Source organism: Xenopus laevis, chromosome 6L (genome assembly GCF_017654675.1).
Source record: "Xenopus laevis strain J_2021 chromosome 6L, Xenopus_laevis_v10.1, whole genome shotgun sequence".
NCBI classification, from domain to species: Eukaryota; Metazoa; Chordata; class Amphibia; order Anura; family Pipidae; genus Xenopus; species Xenopus laevis.
In genome coordinates, this window is record NC_054381.1 from 142273436 (window position 1) to 142289867 (window position 16432).

At 41.8% G+C, this 16432-nt stretch overlaps 1 protein-coding gene across 3 annotated transcripts in view; it reads left to right on the forward strand.

Annotated features, from left to right (window-relative positions):
- Window positions 1-15971, forward strand: part of fzd6.L (frizzled class receptor 6 L homeolog) — a 34354-nt gene extending 18383 nt beyond the window's left edge. For 2 of the 3 annotated variants that reach the window (XM_018268191.2, XM_018268192.2), the window contains exons 3-7: window positions 4697-4893; window positions 7329-8343; window positions 8988-9136; window positions 13286-13723; window positions 14885-15971. In XM_018268191.2, coding sequence (XP_018123680.1) covers window positions 4697-4893; window positions 7329-8343; window positions 8988-9136; window positions 13286-13723; window positions 14885-15023 — 1938 coding nt within the window. In that variant the 3' untranslated portion in view covers window positions 15024-15971. Of the gene's footprint in view, window positions 1-4696; window positions 4894-7328; window positions 8344-8987; window positions 9137-13285; window positions 13724-14362; window positions 14405-14884 lie in introns of all 3 variants that reach the window. The other variant, XM_018268193.2, reaches the window with a different exon arrangement.
- Window positions 15972-16432: the final 461 nt, after the last annotated feature.

Below are 16432 nucleotides of genomic sequence, written 5' to 3' on the forward strand. Positions count from 1 at the left end.
TACTTCGCTAGCGTTTGTCATTTTCGTTACTGCGCAAATTCACTAACGAACGCTGGCGTAGTTTCGCTAGTGTTACTTCGCACCCTTACGCCTGGCGAAGTTTCGCTAGCGACATAACTACGCAAATTCACTAACTTGCGCATTGTACTGAACGCTACCTTTTACGCTAGACTTCCTTCGCCACCTCAGACCTGGCGAAGCGCAATAGAGTAGATAGGGATTGTTTCAAAAAAAGTCCAAATTTTTTCTAAGTCCCAAAAAACGCTGGCGTGTTTTCTACATTATGGGTGATAGGCTGAAAAAGATCGAAAAATCTTTTGGGGCTCCCCTCCTTCCCCCCTACATTTCCTGACTCATGGCAACTTACCTAGACAGTGGGCACATGTGTAGGGCAAAATAAAATTTTATTTGATGTTTTGAAGCTTTTCTAGCCATTTGTAGTGCTGATACGTATTCCTCCATTGAAATTTGAATTTTGCGCCGTATGCAAATTAGCCTTCGCTAGCGTAACTTTGCTTTACTTAGCGAATCAATGCTAGCGCAACTTCGCAACCTTACGCTACCCCTAAGCGCAACTTCGGATTTTAGTGAATTTGCGAAGCGCTGGCGAAACTACGCCTGGCGAAGTGTGGCGAAGTTACGCCTGGCGCAACTACGAATCTTAGTGAATTTGCCCCTCAGGGTGGTGGCACACGGGTAGATTTGGTTGCCTGCGATAAATCTTCGCTACTGTGGGTGACTAATCACCCCGAAATACCTTCCCACCAGCAAGAATTTTAATCGCTGGCGGGATGGCATAATCGGTGCATCAGAATTTGTTTTCCGAAGTCGCCCGGCAGGGGAGGCAGTTCGGGGAGACTAATCTCCCCGAATCTGCCAGTGTGCCCTGACCCTAAGGAGATTTAGTCGCCTGCGATAAATCTTCGCTACTGTGGGCAACTTATCTCCCCGAAATCTCGCTGCCGAGATGACATAATCGGTGCATCGGTTTTCCAAAATCACTGAAGTTTCCTTGTGAGGCAACCACAGGCAGGGGCGCAACTACTGGGGGTGCAGGGGCTGTGTGGCCTGCACCCGGGCTCGACCCTCCTTAGTTACGTTACTGACTCTCTATTATTACCTCTCGTTTCTGTTTCGGCAGTGCTGAAGTTAGTAGATATTGAGGGCTGATGATTGCATTTATCTCTCTCTCTCTTGGCTGGTGAATACGATGTATGTAGATAGATGATAGATAGATAGATAGATAGATAGATAGATAGATAGATAGATAGATAGATAGATAGATAGTATGCACATAACACCAGTGCTGTTTCACGCTCACTTTGGGGAGGGTTTATGGAACACACAGTACTTGTTTGTGAAACCTCTGTGTTTTCCGGCATGAGCAGGTCCATTAGCAAATTAAAATAGGCAGTTGTTAGCACCTGGGGATCATTTATGTGACTGCTTGGCAGCACTTTATTCATACAAAGCCTTGGTGTGTGCATCATCTGCTTATGAGAGATGAAAGAAAAATTGATAAAATATGAAATTGGACGAAGAACAACAAAGGAACAACTGTGACAGAGCAGACCTGTGGCCCAAAGAGTTGAGCCTGCTTATTATCTCAGAATTTACTGAGTACACTTCAACCCCACCGATATATGTTCTCTTGTGTTTTTGTTTGCTCTCATGTCCATTTCGGGTGAATGGTAGAATATTGCGTGCTCTGAACTGGCATATATACACCTGTGAAACACATTTTCAATTCTATTCCGTGTGAAAAACTAGATTTGTAAAATACAAATAAGTGTGAAAAAGATGAATTACTTGCAGGCACGCTTAATTTCAGATCCTATTTATTCTACATTTGTGCTAAATCCATTTATTGGACTCCCTCCTTCACAAATATCTCACAGGCAAAGAGAGGCAGGCAATAGAAGTTAAGATATTTTAATTAGGAATAGGATCTTATTCTATAATTTGAGCATTTGGTATCTGAGTTCTTACTTGTACCAATGGGTGTCACTGGCCCAGCTCTTTTGGTCATTCTGCTATGGCATATTTAGTTTTCAGAAATGCTTGCTTCTGAGTAAAACAAATGGACTGATGGTTGTTCAATTTGATCTTAAAGAGGAACTAAAGCTGAAGAACTATTTAGGCTATAAATTTTACACATTATTGGCTCATTTATCACCTCTGGCTGCAGGTCAACCCCAATGATCTACATACATACAGTATCCTTTATGAATGCAGCGTTGCCTGCGTTCGACGTGTTGCAGTACCAGTATCAGTTGGTATAAAATTGTGCCTTCCAAGAAGAACTTTGTATGAAAGTCTGTATAGGCACAGAATGTTCTTTCATACATAAGTCGGTTATCTGTACTGCAGTTTCCTCGACGTACTGAAGAAAAGGATTAGAATGCTGTGCATTGTGCGTTTTGTACATTGATGTTTCCTTCAGTTACTGGTGGTTTTCCTCGTGGGATCTTGGAAGCTCTGTAGAGTAAGTCGCCCCATGAAAGACTTTCTGTTCCACATAGTGTAAGCTCATTTCTGGCTAAATAAGACTCTTTATTAGGGTTTGTTACTCTATATTGGCTGTCATCCATCTGGGGAAAACTGGCAGCAGCCTTCATTTCCTGCTCCTTACTGGAGATCCATTCTATCATATATAGGTTTATTCAGGCATTCATGTTGACGGTATCCAAACTCTTCATTTTAGAGGCAAAATAACTACTTCAGTGTCCTAACCTCCTGCTGAAAAGATGAACAGTAGAGACGTGTCAGGGAGCCGGGAGCTCCCTCCAGGGAGGTAGTCTGGATCAAGGAGGAAGCCCTCTTGAGGGATCAAGGTCGCGGTGTCCAAAGGGTTAAGCAAATGGATAATCAGAGTTCAGGCAAGAGTTCAGTAGCAGGCAGATCAGGATCAAATAACAAGAGTCCAGGCAGAGGGTCAAAACCAAGGTAGGAGCAGGAATCAGGATACAGGCAGTAAAACAGGAACCCGGTTTCAGGGTAGCAGAACCTATTCTTGGGCGCCATTCTGGCGTCCTGGGCGCCCTTAAATACACAAATTTTGGCGCCATAGTGACGTCACTGACGCTGGCGTTTTTGCACCAGCGTCAATACACTGGCGTCAATGCGCTGGCGTTCCTGTGCCACACTGACGTCATTGTGCTGGCACCGCTACCCACGTGGCGGCCATGGGCGCCGTCATTTTGGGAGCGACGCCGGCGGAGGAGGAAACACCGCCCGGAGCTCCTGGGACTGCTCTGGGCGGCGATCGTGACAAGATGAAAGCCACTTGCTAAAGCATGGGTTCTTAACCTATGGGTCAGGACCAGAATATGGGACCCTTAGGGTGGATCTCCATGGTTCCATCTAATAACTGGACATCATTAGAGCTTTGGATTGAAATACTTTTCTTTTTTGGATAATTGACATATAATAATAAGTTGGCAATAAAATAATGTAACCCTTTTATACCACTGTGGCTTCTCTCTAGGAGCACAGCACCCATGCACCCCAATATGACTGACTTGGAGTGTGTGAAATTGAAGACAATCTGGTCCAGGCTGCAACTGGCCACCAATGAGCTGTGAAGAGGAAGTCAAGAGGTTAAAGATGGTAGCGGCCAACCCTACTGCACTTTATCATTAAGTACAGGGACCCTTTTTGGGGTGCACCAGCACATTTTCTGAGGGGGTAGGGGGCCTCTGCAAGTGTCAAGGACCTCTGTAAATGATACATTCAAACATTGAGAGATGTTTACCTTATGTAGGGAAAGTCACAGCCAAAGAGGGGGAAGTTAAAATGAGCTTATAGTTCTTTTATGTGAGCCGGATTTCACCTGATTAGTTTCGGTCCATTCATATGAGTTATAGCTTGCAGATGTGCTTCAGAAGGAGTCTGGTTTTATGCTGGGGCTCCAAAAGCTGGCAGTAGTAATGGAGGTGGCTGTTGGTGTCTTTAATTCCTAAATGGCCTAAAGAGACACCGTAACCCTTGCTATTTAGATGCCGTGCAAAGGTGTTCAGGGTTTTATCAAGATTGTGTCAGCTCTGCTCAGCAAACACCATGACATGTCCAATGTTCCACACAATCCTATTTTTTCCAGGCAAACAAACTTTAGTTGGGCGTGTAACCAATTAGTGGCCATTTCCAAAGACAGGTTTATTAGCTGACCATATCTAAAGTATTATTTGGAGGGAAAATGTACTATGTATAATTAAGATTTTATCTTCCCAATTCTAAAGTATGATTTTGCCTGTTTCTTCTTATTGTGTGCAGGGTTCACAGCCCTTAGCTGGACATTTCAGCTAATTCCAGGAAAGGACGGATGCCTTTCTAACAAAGCAATAGATATGAGGCTGCAGGATTGGAATGTTTTATTGTGGTGATTCAGGGGGTCGGCAAAGAGGATATTTCACCTCTCATTCTCATTGTGTTATTTTGCCTCCCCCTGGGTGAATTGAAAAGGAGTTCATGAGAATGACCGTTTAAGCTTTATGGATGTTTGTTCTCTCATCCTTAGTAACTGTTGCTATAGCCTGGGAGTGCAATGCTTTTGTCTTGCCTGTGGACACTTTTTTTTACCTCCAATAATATATAATCTCAATCGAGAAATGTCCAACGATTGATACAATGTTTTATTAACATAACGTGAAACTTAATGTGCCCTAATAACCGTCTGTATCTATCCTTGTGTCCCCAGCCGTTCCTTCCACTCCTGAATCTCCACTGTTCCCCAGAGGTGCACACGTTTCTGTGCCGGGCCTTTGTTCCTGAATGCACGGAACCCAAACATATAATGATGCCTTGTAGGAGCCTCTGTGAGCGAGTTTATTCAGACTGTAAGAACCTCATTGAAACCTTTGGGATTACTTGGCCTGCAGAGCTGGAGTGTGACAGGTAAAGTTTCTTTCCAATGCAATCGAATCCAATCATGTGTGTATTCAGTGTCGGACTGGCCCACGTGGATACCAGGAAAACTCCCGGTGGGCCCAGGTGTCAGTGGGTCTCTTACTTCTAACCATTTGGCCTATTTCTTGGCCATTCCCTATTTCTTTATGGAAAAAAAGAGGCTTAATAATGGAAGAATAGAGTATAGTATGTAGTGAAAAGAGATTAGGAGAATAAAGAGGTAGAGTGAGGAGAGGAGGTATAATAGCTTGGTAAGTGGGCCATCAGCTTAAGGGCTTCTGGTGGGCCCCTGGCATCCCAGTCCGACACTGTGTGTATTTATCAGTTGCTTTCTGCAGTCACTAGTTTGTATGAGTATGAGTTTCAGCTATTTCCAAAATACACTTGCAAGTGGTTGGAAGTGAGAGTTTTGGGGTTCAGGTTCCCCCTTAAGTTCAATTCCTCAGCCTCAAAACCTCATTCTGGTTGCTGCCTCATAACAAGGCAATACTGTTATACAGTCACCATGGATATCCATAGCAGCATATTAGCATTTAACCCAACTTTTATCCTACCTGCTGCCAGAGTAGGCCTCCCCCATCCACTGGTTTTTAGTTTGGGAAACCTTGACTAACTACAATAAAGCCAAAGTGACTTTTGCAAAAGTCATGTGGCCACAGGGTTGGACTGGGGGGGTTTGGGCCCACCAGGGCTGACACATCAGGACCCCACCCCCTCCCAGTAGCAGGGCCCCCCCAACGCTCCCCCCCCAGTAGCAGCCAGGGCCCCCGCAGCTCCCCCTCCCAGTAGCAGGGCCCCCCCACTGCCCCAATTGCCGGGCTCCCTCTGTCCCTCTCTCCCCACCCACCCGGTGAGTACCTGCTTTGCATATCGCACTGTCCTTATGTGGGGGGGGTCAGGAACGCCGGCTATGTCTGGCGGGTCTGGGCCGGCAGGGCCCACGAGGGCTGGGACCACTGGATTCTTTCCCCAGTCCGATGCTGCGTGGCCAAAGCACAAAAAGTCAATTAGTCTACATAAAAAGGACAAATACAAAAGTTCAGTTTGCTACGTGCAATTTCAAAGACAAATCGCCATGCTTTTGACACATAATGCACACATTTTCTTACATAACTTCAATGTATATGCTGCTATACTCCAAGTTGTGGACACGCCACAGTTGCATTCGCATCTAGCATTTGCAGAGTGCACATTCAAAACCAATTTGACTGGCTGCTAGTCTGGTGTATTTACTGATGCAACCTGCTGTAGGAAACTATAGGGACTACCACCAAGTCCAGCATGGCTATAACTCCAGGGTCCCCCAATGTCAATAAGCTCAGTTATACACGATTCATCAAAATAGACAGGAGAACGCATTGGGAACAATGTAAAAGTGCATTAAGTACCTTAATGAATTGCGCCAAAGTTCACTCTCCATTGCACCTATTTTAGAGCACCCTCACTTGTGTGTTCATAAATGACCCCTAAAGTATACCAAGGGGAAAATCTGTTCTGCATTTAAAGTCAATACATATACAGTACAATAGCACTAAAAACCAACAAGTATATACAAAATATATTACACAAAATAATTGTCCCCATTTAGTTTGCACTGGGAACTCAACTTTTTCTGCATAATAAAGTACACCGCATTTAGAAGCATAAAGAGCAACTTATAGGCTTTAAACATGGACCAGTGGAGTCAATTTGCAAATATTACTCCTTCCTTCTTTGGCAGATAGCTGGTAATCAACTTGTCTCCAATAAGGATTAATTATAACTTAGTTGGGATTAAGTTCAAGGAACTGTTTTATTGTTACCTAGAAAAAGGAAATCATTTTTAAAAATGTGAATTATTTGATTATAATGGAGTCTATGGGAGTTGGCCTTCCAGTAATTCGGAGCTTTCCAGGTGACAGATTTCATACTTGTAGCTACAATGTACTGTGGAGTACATACTGCATTACCAGTTCATGAAATAAGCTCTGATGCCAAATACATTTTTGCATCATGTTCCTGCCCTAATGGCTCACATTAAGTGCTGTTCATGAAATTTCCTTCTCACATTTACAAGGTTACAGGAACTCAGTCTACTAGCGGCTCATGCACTGAATGTTATGGACCGTGACAGGTTTCTTGTACAACAACAGCAAATCCAGCAATGAAGCAATGAGAGACTCAGATCAAAGGGAAATGGGATTTAAAAACTAAAAGTTACAATAAAGCATGATAAATAAAAAATTTTAGCCTTTTTGGGATACCTAATTGTTTTTTTACCTATACATCCTAAACCTTGCATGTTTTTCTTGGTGCATCCGAATGACTCTAAATGCTTTTGTCAACGATAAACAGCACTGATTGAAAATCATGGAATGTTTGTAACCTACAAGAACTGTTACCTAGCCAAAAAGTAATCATTTCTGATTTGTTCTCTTCTTTAGAATGAGAGATTGCAATAATTCCCAGTCCAGATCAGGTGGCCCTGATGATCCGCAAGATGCTCGTCAATACCCTGGAAAAGCTCACAGAGACTTTGGGTTCTGGTGCCCACAACACCTGAAGACCTCCCAGGGATCGAGTTTCAAGTTTTTGGGAGTAGACCACTGCACACCGCCGTGCCCCAACATGTACTTTACAAAAGTTGATTTGGACTTTGCTAAATATTTCATTGGCATCATTTCAATAATATGTCTTTGTGTCACCCTCTTCACTGTTCTAACGTTCCTGATTGATGTGAAAAGGTTTAGATACCCAGAAAGGCCAATTATTTTTTATTCGGTGTGCTACAGTATGGTGTCGCTGATGTACGTCATTGGGTTTTTGATTGGGAATTCCATTGCCTGCAATGAACGAGGAGAAAACTTTGCTTCAGGGGACACTGTTGTTATTGGATCTCAGCACAAAGCATGCACCTTCATCTTTATGCTCCTTTACTTCTGTACCATGGCAGGAACCATATGGTGGGTGATGCTTACAATCACCTGGTTTCTGGCTGCCGGAAGAAAATGGAGTTGCGAAGCAATCGAGCAGAAGTCACTGTGGTTTCATGGTGTGGCATGGGCCATTCCAGGAATTCTCACGATCATCCTTCTGGCCATGAACAAAGTCGAAGGAGACAACATCGGTGGTGTTTGTTTTGTTGGACTCTATGATCAAGAGGTTTCTGTATACTTTGTTCTCCTGCCTCTGTGCCTTTGTGTCTTCATTGGACTTTCCTTCCTCCTAGCTGGGATTATTTCCTTAAATAATGTCCGACAGGTCATACAGCATGATGAGAGGAACAAACAGAAACTAAAAAAGTTCATGATTCGCATTGGCGTGTTCAGTGGCACATACCTAGTTCCACTGGTGATCCTGCTGGGGTGCTATGCCTATGAACAAGTATATAGAAGCTCTTGGGAAATGACCTGGGTTTCTGACAATTGCCAGGATTACCATATCCCATGTCCTTACCAGGTAAATATTGGTAATGTATATCTCATGCTAAACCTTTAAAAACATGTCTGTACAGTCAAACTCTAAAGTTGGCCATACACGGGCAGACACAGCTGCCGATATCGGTCGTGTATGGAGGCTTCCAATCGATATCTGGACACGATATTGAGCAGGAAGGTTTGATTTTTCTCCCAACCGCCCCGTCTGAGCCCATTGCGCTCGTCGTAATCCGATCATTCGGCCATAGGGCCGAATGTTCAGATTACACCCCATATAGCCCTGCCGTTAGTGGCATATCGGGGAAAAGATCTTATAGATCTTAAAAGATCTTATAGTGTATGGCCTCCTTAACCTGGGTGAAATGCACCCCTCCTATAAAAGATAGACTATAGCATTTAATATATACAATAGAAGTCAAACTATAGTATTCCAAATAAGAAAAAACATACAGAGAGTATTAATGACAAACCGTTCCATAGGGCATTAGTGTTGAAAGCAGCAAACAGAAGCTAGTCTGACAGAAGGCATTGAATAGTGGCCAAGCTGACTGGTTCCATTCTTGTGTCTAGGAATCACATCTGTTTTATCAGGTTTCAATACAAATACAGTCTCATGTTCTAAAATTATAATTTTCATGGAGCCTCATAATGTCTCTTTTATTGCAGGTGAAGAACCCAGCCAGGCCTGACCTTGGCCTGTTCATAACCAAATACATCATGACCTTAATTGTTGGCATCGCTGCAATCTTCTGGGTGGGCAGTAAGAAAACTTGTTCAGAGTGGGCGAACTTTTTGAACCGGAGTCGAAAACAAGAGTAAGTTATTAATGCAAGTGATTTCTGTTTTCTCTTTGAACTTTGTGCTTCTAAAATATACTACAGATGAGATGTTTGCGTATAAAGAATAGGCAACCAGAAGGATAAAATGAGACAATTTTAGAACCAACATACTGTAATAGAAGAGGCTTCACAACTAGGTCAAGTTATATGGGGAACTTCAATTATCCAGACATTGACTGGGGTAACAGGGTTGCCAAGTCAAAAAAAGCGAAAAAGGGTTGTAACTATGCTAAATGACAGCTCGTTTCAGCTCGTTCAAGAACCTACTATTATCTTCTGGACCTTGTAATAACTAATAATACCAAACTCATCTCTAGCATTTGTGTGGGCGAGTATTTATGGAATAGTGATCATAACATGGTGTCCTTTGAGATTATGTTGCGGCAGAAACTCTATAAGGGAGTAAATAAAATAAAACATTTTAGATGTGTAAACTTTGACAGTATATGGGCATCTCTGCAACATAATAACTGGGAAAGGTTTTTACAGGATTAAACACAGAACAAAAATGGAATGTCTTTAAAATGCTGCTTGATAAATATACGTCAGTATATTCCACTTGTAAGCAAGGAACGTCGTTACAAAACAGAACCTTTGTGGTTTCTAGAAGTGTTGGTGTTGAGGTGGGTAAGAAAAGATGTGCCTTTAAAGCTTTCAAATTAGCAGGTACAAAGAGGCAAATAAATCATGCAAAAACGCCAAAATTGAGATGGAAAAGGGCATTGCAAAAAGTAAAAATAATTCAAAATATTTTTTAAATAGGTAACTAGTAATGAAATAAAGCAAGATAGGGTGGGACCCTTAATGTCAGTGGGAGGGTTAATTGATGAGAACAGAGATTCTGAACTGTTATTTTTCATCTGTCTACACAAATGAAGACCTTTTTCAACCCAACTTTACTATGTAACTACTAACTATGTAGATTCAGAGTAATGATGGGAAGTATTTGCTGCTCTTCAGGATGCAAGGGAATAGTGGAATTATCATTAAGTCAAGGCATGTAATGAGTAAATTTGTCTATTCTAAGCCAGTGCTTTCCCTATCAGATACTCAGACTTAATCACTATACCTGAGTGAGCTGCTCTTGCATAGATCGTAGGCGCATCTTGCTTAGAATGAGAGATCTGTTGAACAAGTTCACCGGTTTTGAGATGTCCCACTGAAGTCTATGAAGGGTTCTGTGGGCACATAGGGTCAAGAGCTAGTACAATAAATTACCTCTATTAATATGGCTTTAGGCTAATGTATGGGATCTGCGTACTAGGAGTCCTAAACGAGATGCAAGATTTTGGAAGTTACATTTCTCCTCATCCTGAAAATGAGACCAAATGCTAAACTCTGTATTTAGGTGTTTCTATGCCAGCAAAGACTATGCTATATGTGCAGCTGGCCTTAGACTTGGTCCTGCACAATAAAGCAAAATTTAAACAATTGCATTCAAATTCCTCAAAGCAGCCTTTACCTGTACTCAACAATGTGTAATTTGCATGCATGGGAGCAAGCCTCATGGTGCATAGCATTTGCCGTTTGTACTGTAGCATGTTGCACATATGTTTATAAATTAGACTTTCCATGGGAATGTGACCTTTAGGCGGCGAGCACACAGGACATCTTCTCTCTTCCTGTGTTTTGTTTCAGGTCAAAAGACTGACCATTGAGCATCAATCCACAACATTGCTTATAACTGATTATATTGAGTGAGATTGTATTTGCATGGGTATACAGTAGCCTGTGGTACTAGGTATTGGGCCCTGAGCCAACACCCAGTCTAGTTTCTGCCCCCTAACTTTCCTCAGTACCTGGATCTACTGCATGCAGGAAACTTCATACTGTCCCGGTAGCCCAGTCTCCATAGCACAAGGACTGTTTGTTTTTGCTCTATCAGCCTATTATTTTGTGTTTTCCCAAGGACATCACATGCAGCTGCGTAGATTAGTATTTTGGGTTTAGCTCACATTTAACAGTGACTATAGGTCTGTGTATTTTATATCTCCCAGCTCCCTTTCTTCATGGTGTATAAGAGGAGATCTTTGTGCAGTCGGAGAGTTCTGTTTGCAAAGTAGTAGCCAACGTCAACAGAAAACTAGTGTGCCTGCCTGAATCTAGCCCTCGGTATGAACATTCACCCATACTGTCTATTCAGCATTAATATTATGGGTTTGTTCTTGTGCCATGCTCAATGTAGCTCTCATCCCTTTGCCTGCATGTGGTTATTCTTACAGGGTGATCGTAATATATCATCTGTGGGTGTAATTAATATCTTGACGTTGCAAGTGTTTGTGACTTCTGTAGATGTTAAAGGGTTGTGAAGTCAAAAAGAAAATGAAATCAATTAGATCTGAGCTTTTGCAATTTTCTTTATCTGTTTTTGATAGCTTTAAAAATTTTATTCTTCTAAATAGGACCTAGGGTGCCTGGGCAGTGGTCCCATGGTTAATTATATATGCTGGAAGCGTCTCCAGTGAGATGGCACTCTGCATATTGCTCCTTGCGTTCCTGAGAATTTTAGAGTAGTGCAACTCTGCGCAGATTTTACAACTTCCTATTGCATCTGACATCCCATGGTAGGGTGTTAAGAACATTGGGTTCATGTCAGATTGCTGGCATCACCCAATTAATAGGTAATAGAAGACTTAACAAGCTGTTTCTGGCAGGGGAAAGCAACTCCTTCTCAACAGCTATGAGTACAACTCTAAAATGTCCAGGAAGGGAGAATAATGGAAACTTAGGACTCTATGGAGACACCACCTGCAGAATTATTCACCTCTCAGACCACTGACCTAGCAGCCCTAAGAGATTGCTGCTAAGCTATATGTCCCATTTATAAACATAACATTTTAGTATGTTTTAAAGCCTTGTTCTAAGAACTCTTAGGGTAAGGGCACACCTGTCGATTCGGGGAGATTTAGTCGCCTGGCAACTAATCGCCTTGTCTTTGCCGCAACTAATCTCCCCAAATGCCTTCCCTGGTCTTGCGCCGACTATAATGAAAAGTCGCCTGTGGCATGGCACACGCAGCGCTTCGTATTCCGAAGTCGCCCGAAGTTTCCTCGTGAGGCAACTTTGGGCGACTTCGGAATACAAAGCGCCGCGTGTGCTATGCCGCAGGCGACTTTTCATTATAGTCGGAGCAAGACAGAGGGAAGGCTTTCGGGGATATTAGTCGCTGCAAAGACGAGGCAATTAGTCGCCAGGCAACTAAATCTCCCCGAATCGCTAGGTGTGCCCTTACCCTTAGCGTGTAAACTTGTATAATCTTACTTTGTTTCACCTTTAAACTACAACTCTTAGGATCCCTTGGCAGCCAAAGAAAGTTGTGCTTCGTTAACCTCTGGATTACTGCAATTTGCTTATCCCTGGGTTTAATAATCACCCGAATTACCGCTTTCCTGGAGCTGCCCTGTATGCTGTTCATACTGAAAGCGAGATTCAGACAGGAATACAAGTTTCTGTTGACATTGGCTAATACCTAGCAAACAGAGCTTGTACCACCTGTATACATGGAGCTAGTTAATTCCTTTTTTACCTCGAAACCGACCATACAATAGTATACATAGGTGGAGTTCAGTCATTATTTTGAAAGAATAAACTCTGATATGATGACAATGGGTGTGGTGGCTCAAAACAGAAATTTTAGTTGGCTGGTGACCCCTGTCAATATATAACAAGGACCATCTTCCAACCCTGAACTTGTCCTTCTTTCTGTTCATGCAGCCAGAGGGTCTTATGATCAAATTGGTCCAACTGAATGGTTCAGGTAAAATTATCTTTGAAATGTCTAAATGTTTTTGGTTATGACTTATCTTACAGCTTATTCTTCAGCACAAAAATGGTCACCAGTTTCCAGGTGCTTTCAGTATAAACACTCGTGGGTGGAGGGTGAGATATCTTGCAAACAAGTCCTTCTTACCATTAATTCTTAGACCAAATTGATGGAAAAATCATTTGTGTGTTGAATTGGGCATCACCCATCCAAACCAAATTATGAGCGTGGGCCTGCAAATACATTTTTGGGTTGTGAATAACATTAGAATGTTTTTTAATAACAAACTGTTCTTTACATATGTCCCATAGCAAGTATGAGTTGATAACACTGTTGCATTGTTCTACCCTTTTCTTTTGTAGCCCCATCAGCGAGAGCCGTAGAGTTCTACAGGAGTCTTGTGAATTCTTCCTCAAGCACAATGCCAAAGTTAAACATAAGAAGAAAAAGCACTCAAAGTCTGGCTCCCACAAGCTAAAAGTCATATCCAAGTCAATGGGAACGAGTACAGGTGGAAAATTAAACCACAACATGTCTGCTGTGGCAATTACAAACAACGATTTCTTGGGTCAAGAAGCATCTGGTGATGTTAGAAGCACCTTGGATGTTTCTCGTCCTGAAGACCTAGAAGGTGCAAGCTGCATTCTAAAGTCAAGAGATGATATCACAGGGGAGGTCACCACCCAGACCTTGTTAGATGGCACTGAGGCCCCTGTAGAATATGCAGACTGTAATAATAAGCCGAGAAGCAGAAGAGGAAATGGCTTGTCCGGAAGCATTCACACCATTCTTCATGGAAGGTACTGAACACTCACACTTGGTGCTTTATTTTTTGGAGTTATAGCAGACAACCACTGTATGTATAGTATATATATATATATATATAAAGTATAGGTAAAGTATAACTGAAGTCGTCAAGGATTTCCATATAAAAGCAGGAGGCTGCAGGCTGAGTGTCTGGTGTCAGGTTCATTCCATTGTTGGGTCAGCACTTTCAGTAGCAAAGTTCAGGGTCAATAGGTGTTGCATGAAATAGGGATGCCCCAAATCCACAATCAGCCTTTTTCAGCAGGATTCTGTTTTAATCCAAATGCATGGCCAAACCAAATCAGAATCCTTACTTTTCATCATAAAACAAGGAAGTTTTCCTTTCTATTTCCCTTCCTGTCCCTGATTTGCATATGCAAATTAGGATTCTGATTTGGTTCACCCAAATCTTTCACAAAGGATTTGAGGGTTTGGCCAAATCCCAAAATTGTGGATTTGGTGCATCCCTAGCATGAATACATGGAACACTCCAAAGCATATACTATTTAGGTTCAGGTATGAGCTTAACTGAAGGTATATAAAATTAAAAAAAAGTGTCATCTTTCTTTCTCTTCTGTGATAACAAGTTCCTCCCTATTGATATGGCAGATAATGGTTTGTTTGTTTTGCAGATGAAGACATAGGACTGTTTACTGTTTCTCTTGAAATTGATGGTATTTACTACAGTTTCACTTGCCGTTGATGACATGTGATATATCTAACAGCCTCACCTTGCAGTTCATGGCATGGGATTGCTCATTGTGCCCCTTGCAGTTAATAGCATAAGGCTGTCCCTGTTCCAATTGCAGTTAATGGTTTATTCTTCTTTTCTCACATTTGACTGCATGAGACTGCTCCCTTTTTCACTTGATAGCGTGTGACTGATCTGTCTCCCTTGCAGTTGATAGGTGATCACTGTTCACTGTCTCTGTTGATATCTGTCTCTCTTCTATCTGATAATTTGCACCTTCTCGCTCTCTTTCTCTCTCTATTTTGATTTACACTGTGAAATCCAAAAGCACCATGCATTAACTGTAGGTTCCCTTTAAAAGCAAAGTGATTAATGTGTTGATGAATGAGCCACGTCTGCTTGTATTTTGATAACAGACTGGCCGAACACAATTGTCTAAAATCTGGCTTTTGTTTCCATACAGTTTGCACGACGTGGCTGAGAACCGTGTGAATGTGGAAAACGCGTCTCCGGAACCAGATAAAACAGAGGATCTTTCCAAAGTGCCCGGCCTTACTGCCCCCCATGCCAATGACATTAATATTAATACGACAAGTGCGTGAGAATCAGATCATCCAGGACTTTTTGGTCTTCTGATTCCCGTGTAACTAGCAGATAATGTTAGTACGGGAAAACTGTTCTGCTACACTAGACATTTGCACTTACCAAAAACTTTTTAGCTTTGATAGCAGAAATTTTTATTGTTTTGTATTTATAAATTGTCGGGTTCTCTTCCATTTATTTTTCCATATGGGAACGTAGCTTCTTGTACATACAGTACCTACAGCTGCTTGCTTGCAAATATGACTGCCAGGTGCCATATTGTTTGCCTCTGGCGAGGCATTGACGACAAGAGCAAACACAGCAGACGCATGACTAGAAGTTGCAAATAACATGACAACTCCAATGGGATATTACAGTCTTGCCGAGAAATAGTGACCTGTAAACAGAATCTGCACTTCCTATGTAAAAAGGAAAATAAAAGGAAGATGTGTTTAGAAATAAGGTCTATTTTCCATTTGGCTGGCATGTGCTGTAAGTATATGTCATTTCACTGACACACAGACCAGTCACCAAATTATTGGATGATAAGATACTGGGTTACAGTGTCTGCCATAGGCAAAGTATTTATTACCCTTCTGTTCAAAAGAAAGCAGTAACAAGTCCTGGGGGGTGCTTTGAGCACTGCAGCAATTTTGGATAATATTACCTGCATTTTTCTCTCTCCACTGTGCTTGTAGTTCAGACACTGGGCTTTATTTAAAACCACTACTGATTTTTTTTTATACCCAAATGAATTAATTAATTCTGAAAGTTAAAAGTTCTTTTAAAAACAATTATTATTTGGATTGTTATTTGCAAAATAACCTTGTTTATCACACTCACTCCCCTGCACATGCCCAGAGTCGGTCGTTATAAAGGCAAAATGTATCTTGGTGTTTGCCTTAGGCTTAATTCGCGGGTTATTTATCAGACGTTTGTCTTGGCAAAAGAATAAAACTCGAATCATTTGAATTGATCAATTTTTCGAGCGAAACCCTCCGGAAAAAATCGAACATTATGAAAGCTATTAACATCTGAAATGGTTCAAGGGATCTCTGTCATTGACTTCTACAAGACCTCGACAGGTTTTCAGGTTTCAAGCTGTTTCCAGGGTCGGGGATAATAAATCTCGAAAAATTTGAGTTTTTATTTTAACCTGAAAAATTGATTGTTGACTCAAAAATAACCTTGAAAACTTGAATTGTTCTGCCCCTTAAACGGATCTTGTCATCGGATAGCATGTTTTTTTCAAAACACATCAGTTGATAGTGCTACTCCAGCAGAATTCTGCACTGAAATCCATTTCTCAAAAGAGCAAACAGATTTTTTTATATTCAATTTTGAAATCTGACATAGGGCTAGACATTTTGTCAATTTCCCAGCTGCCCTTGGTCATATGACTTGTGCCTGTACTTTAGGAGAGAAATAC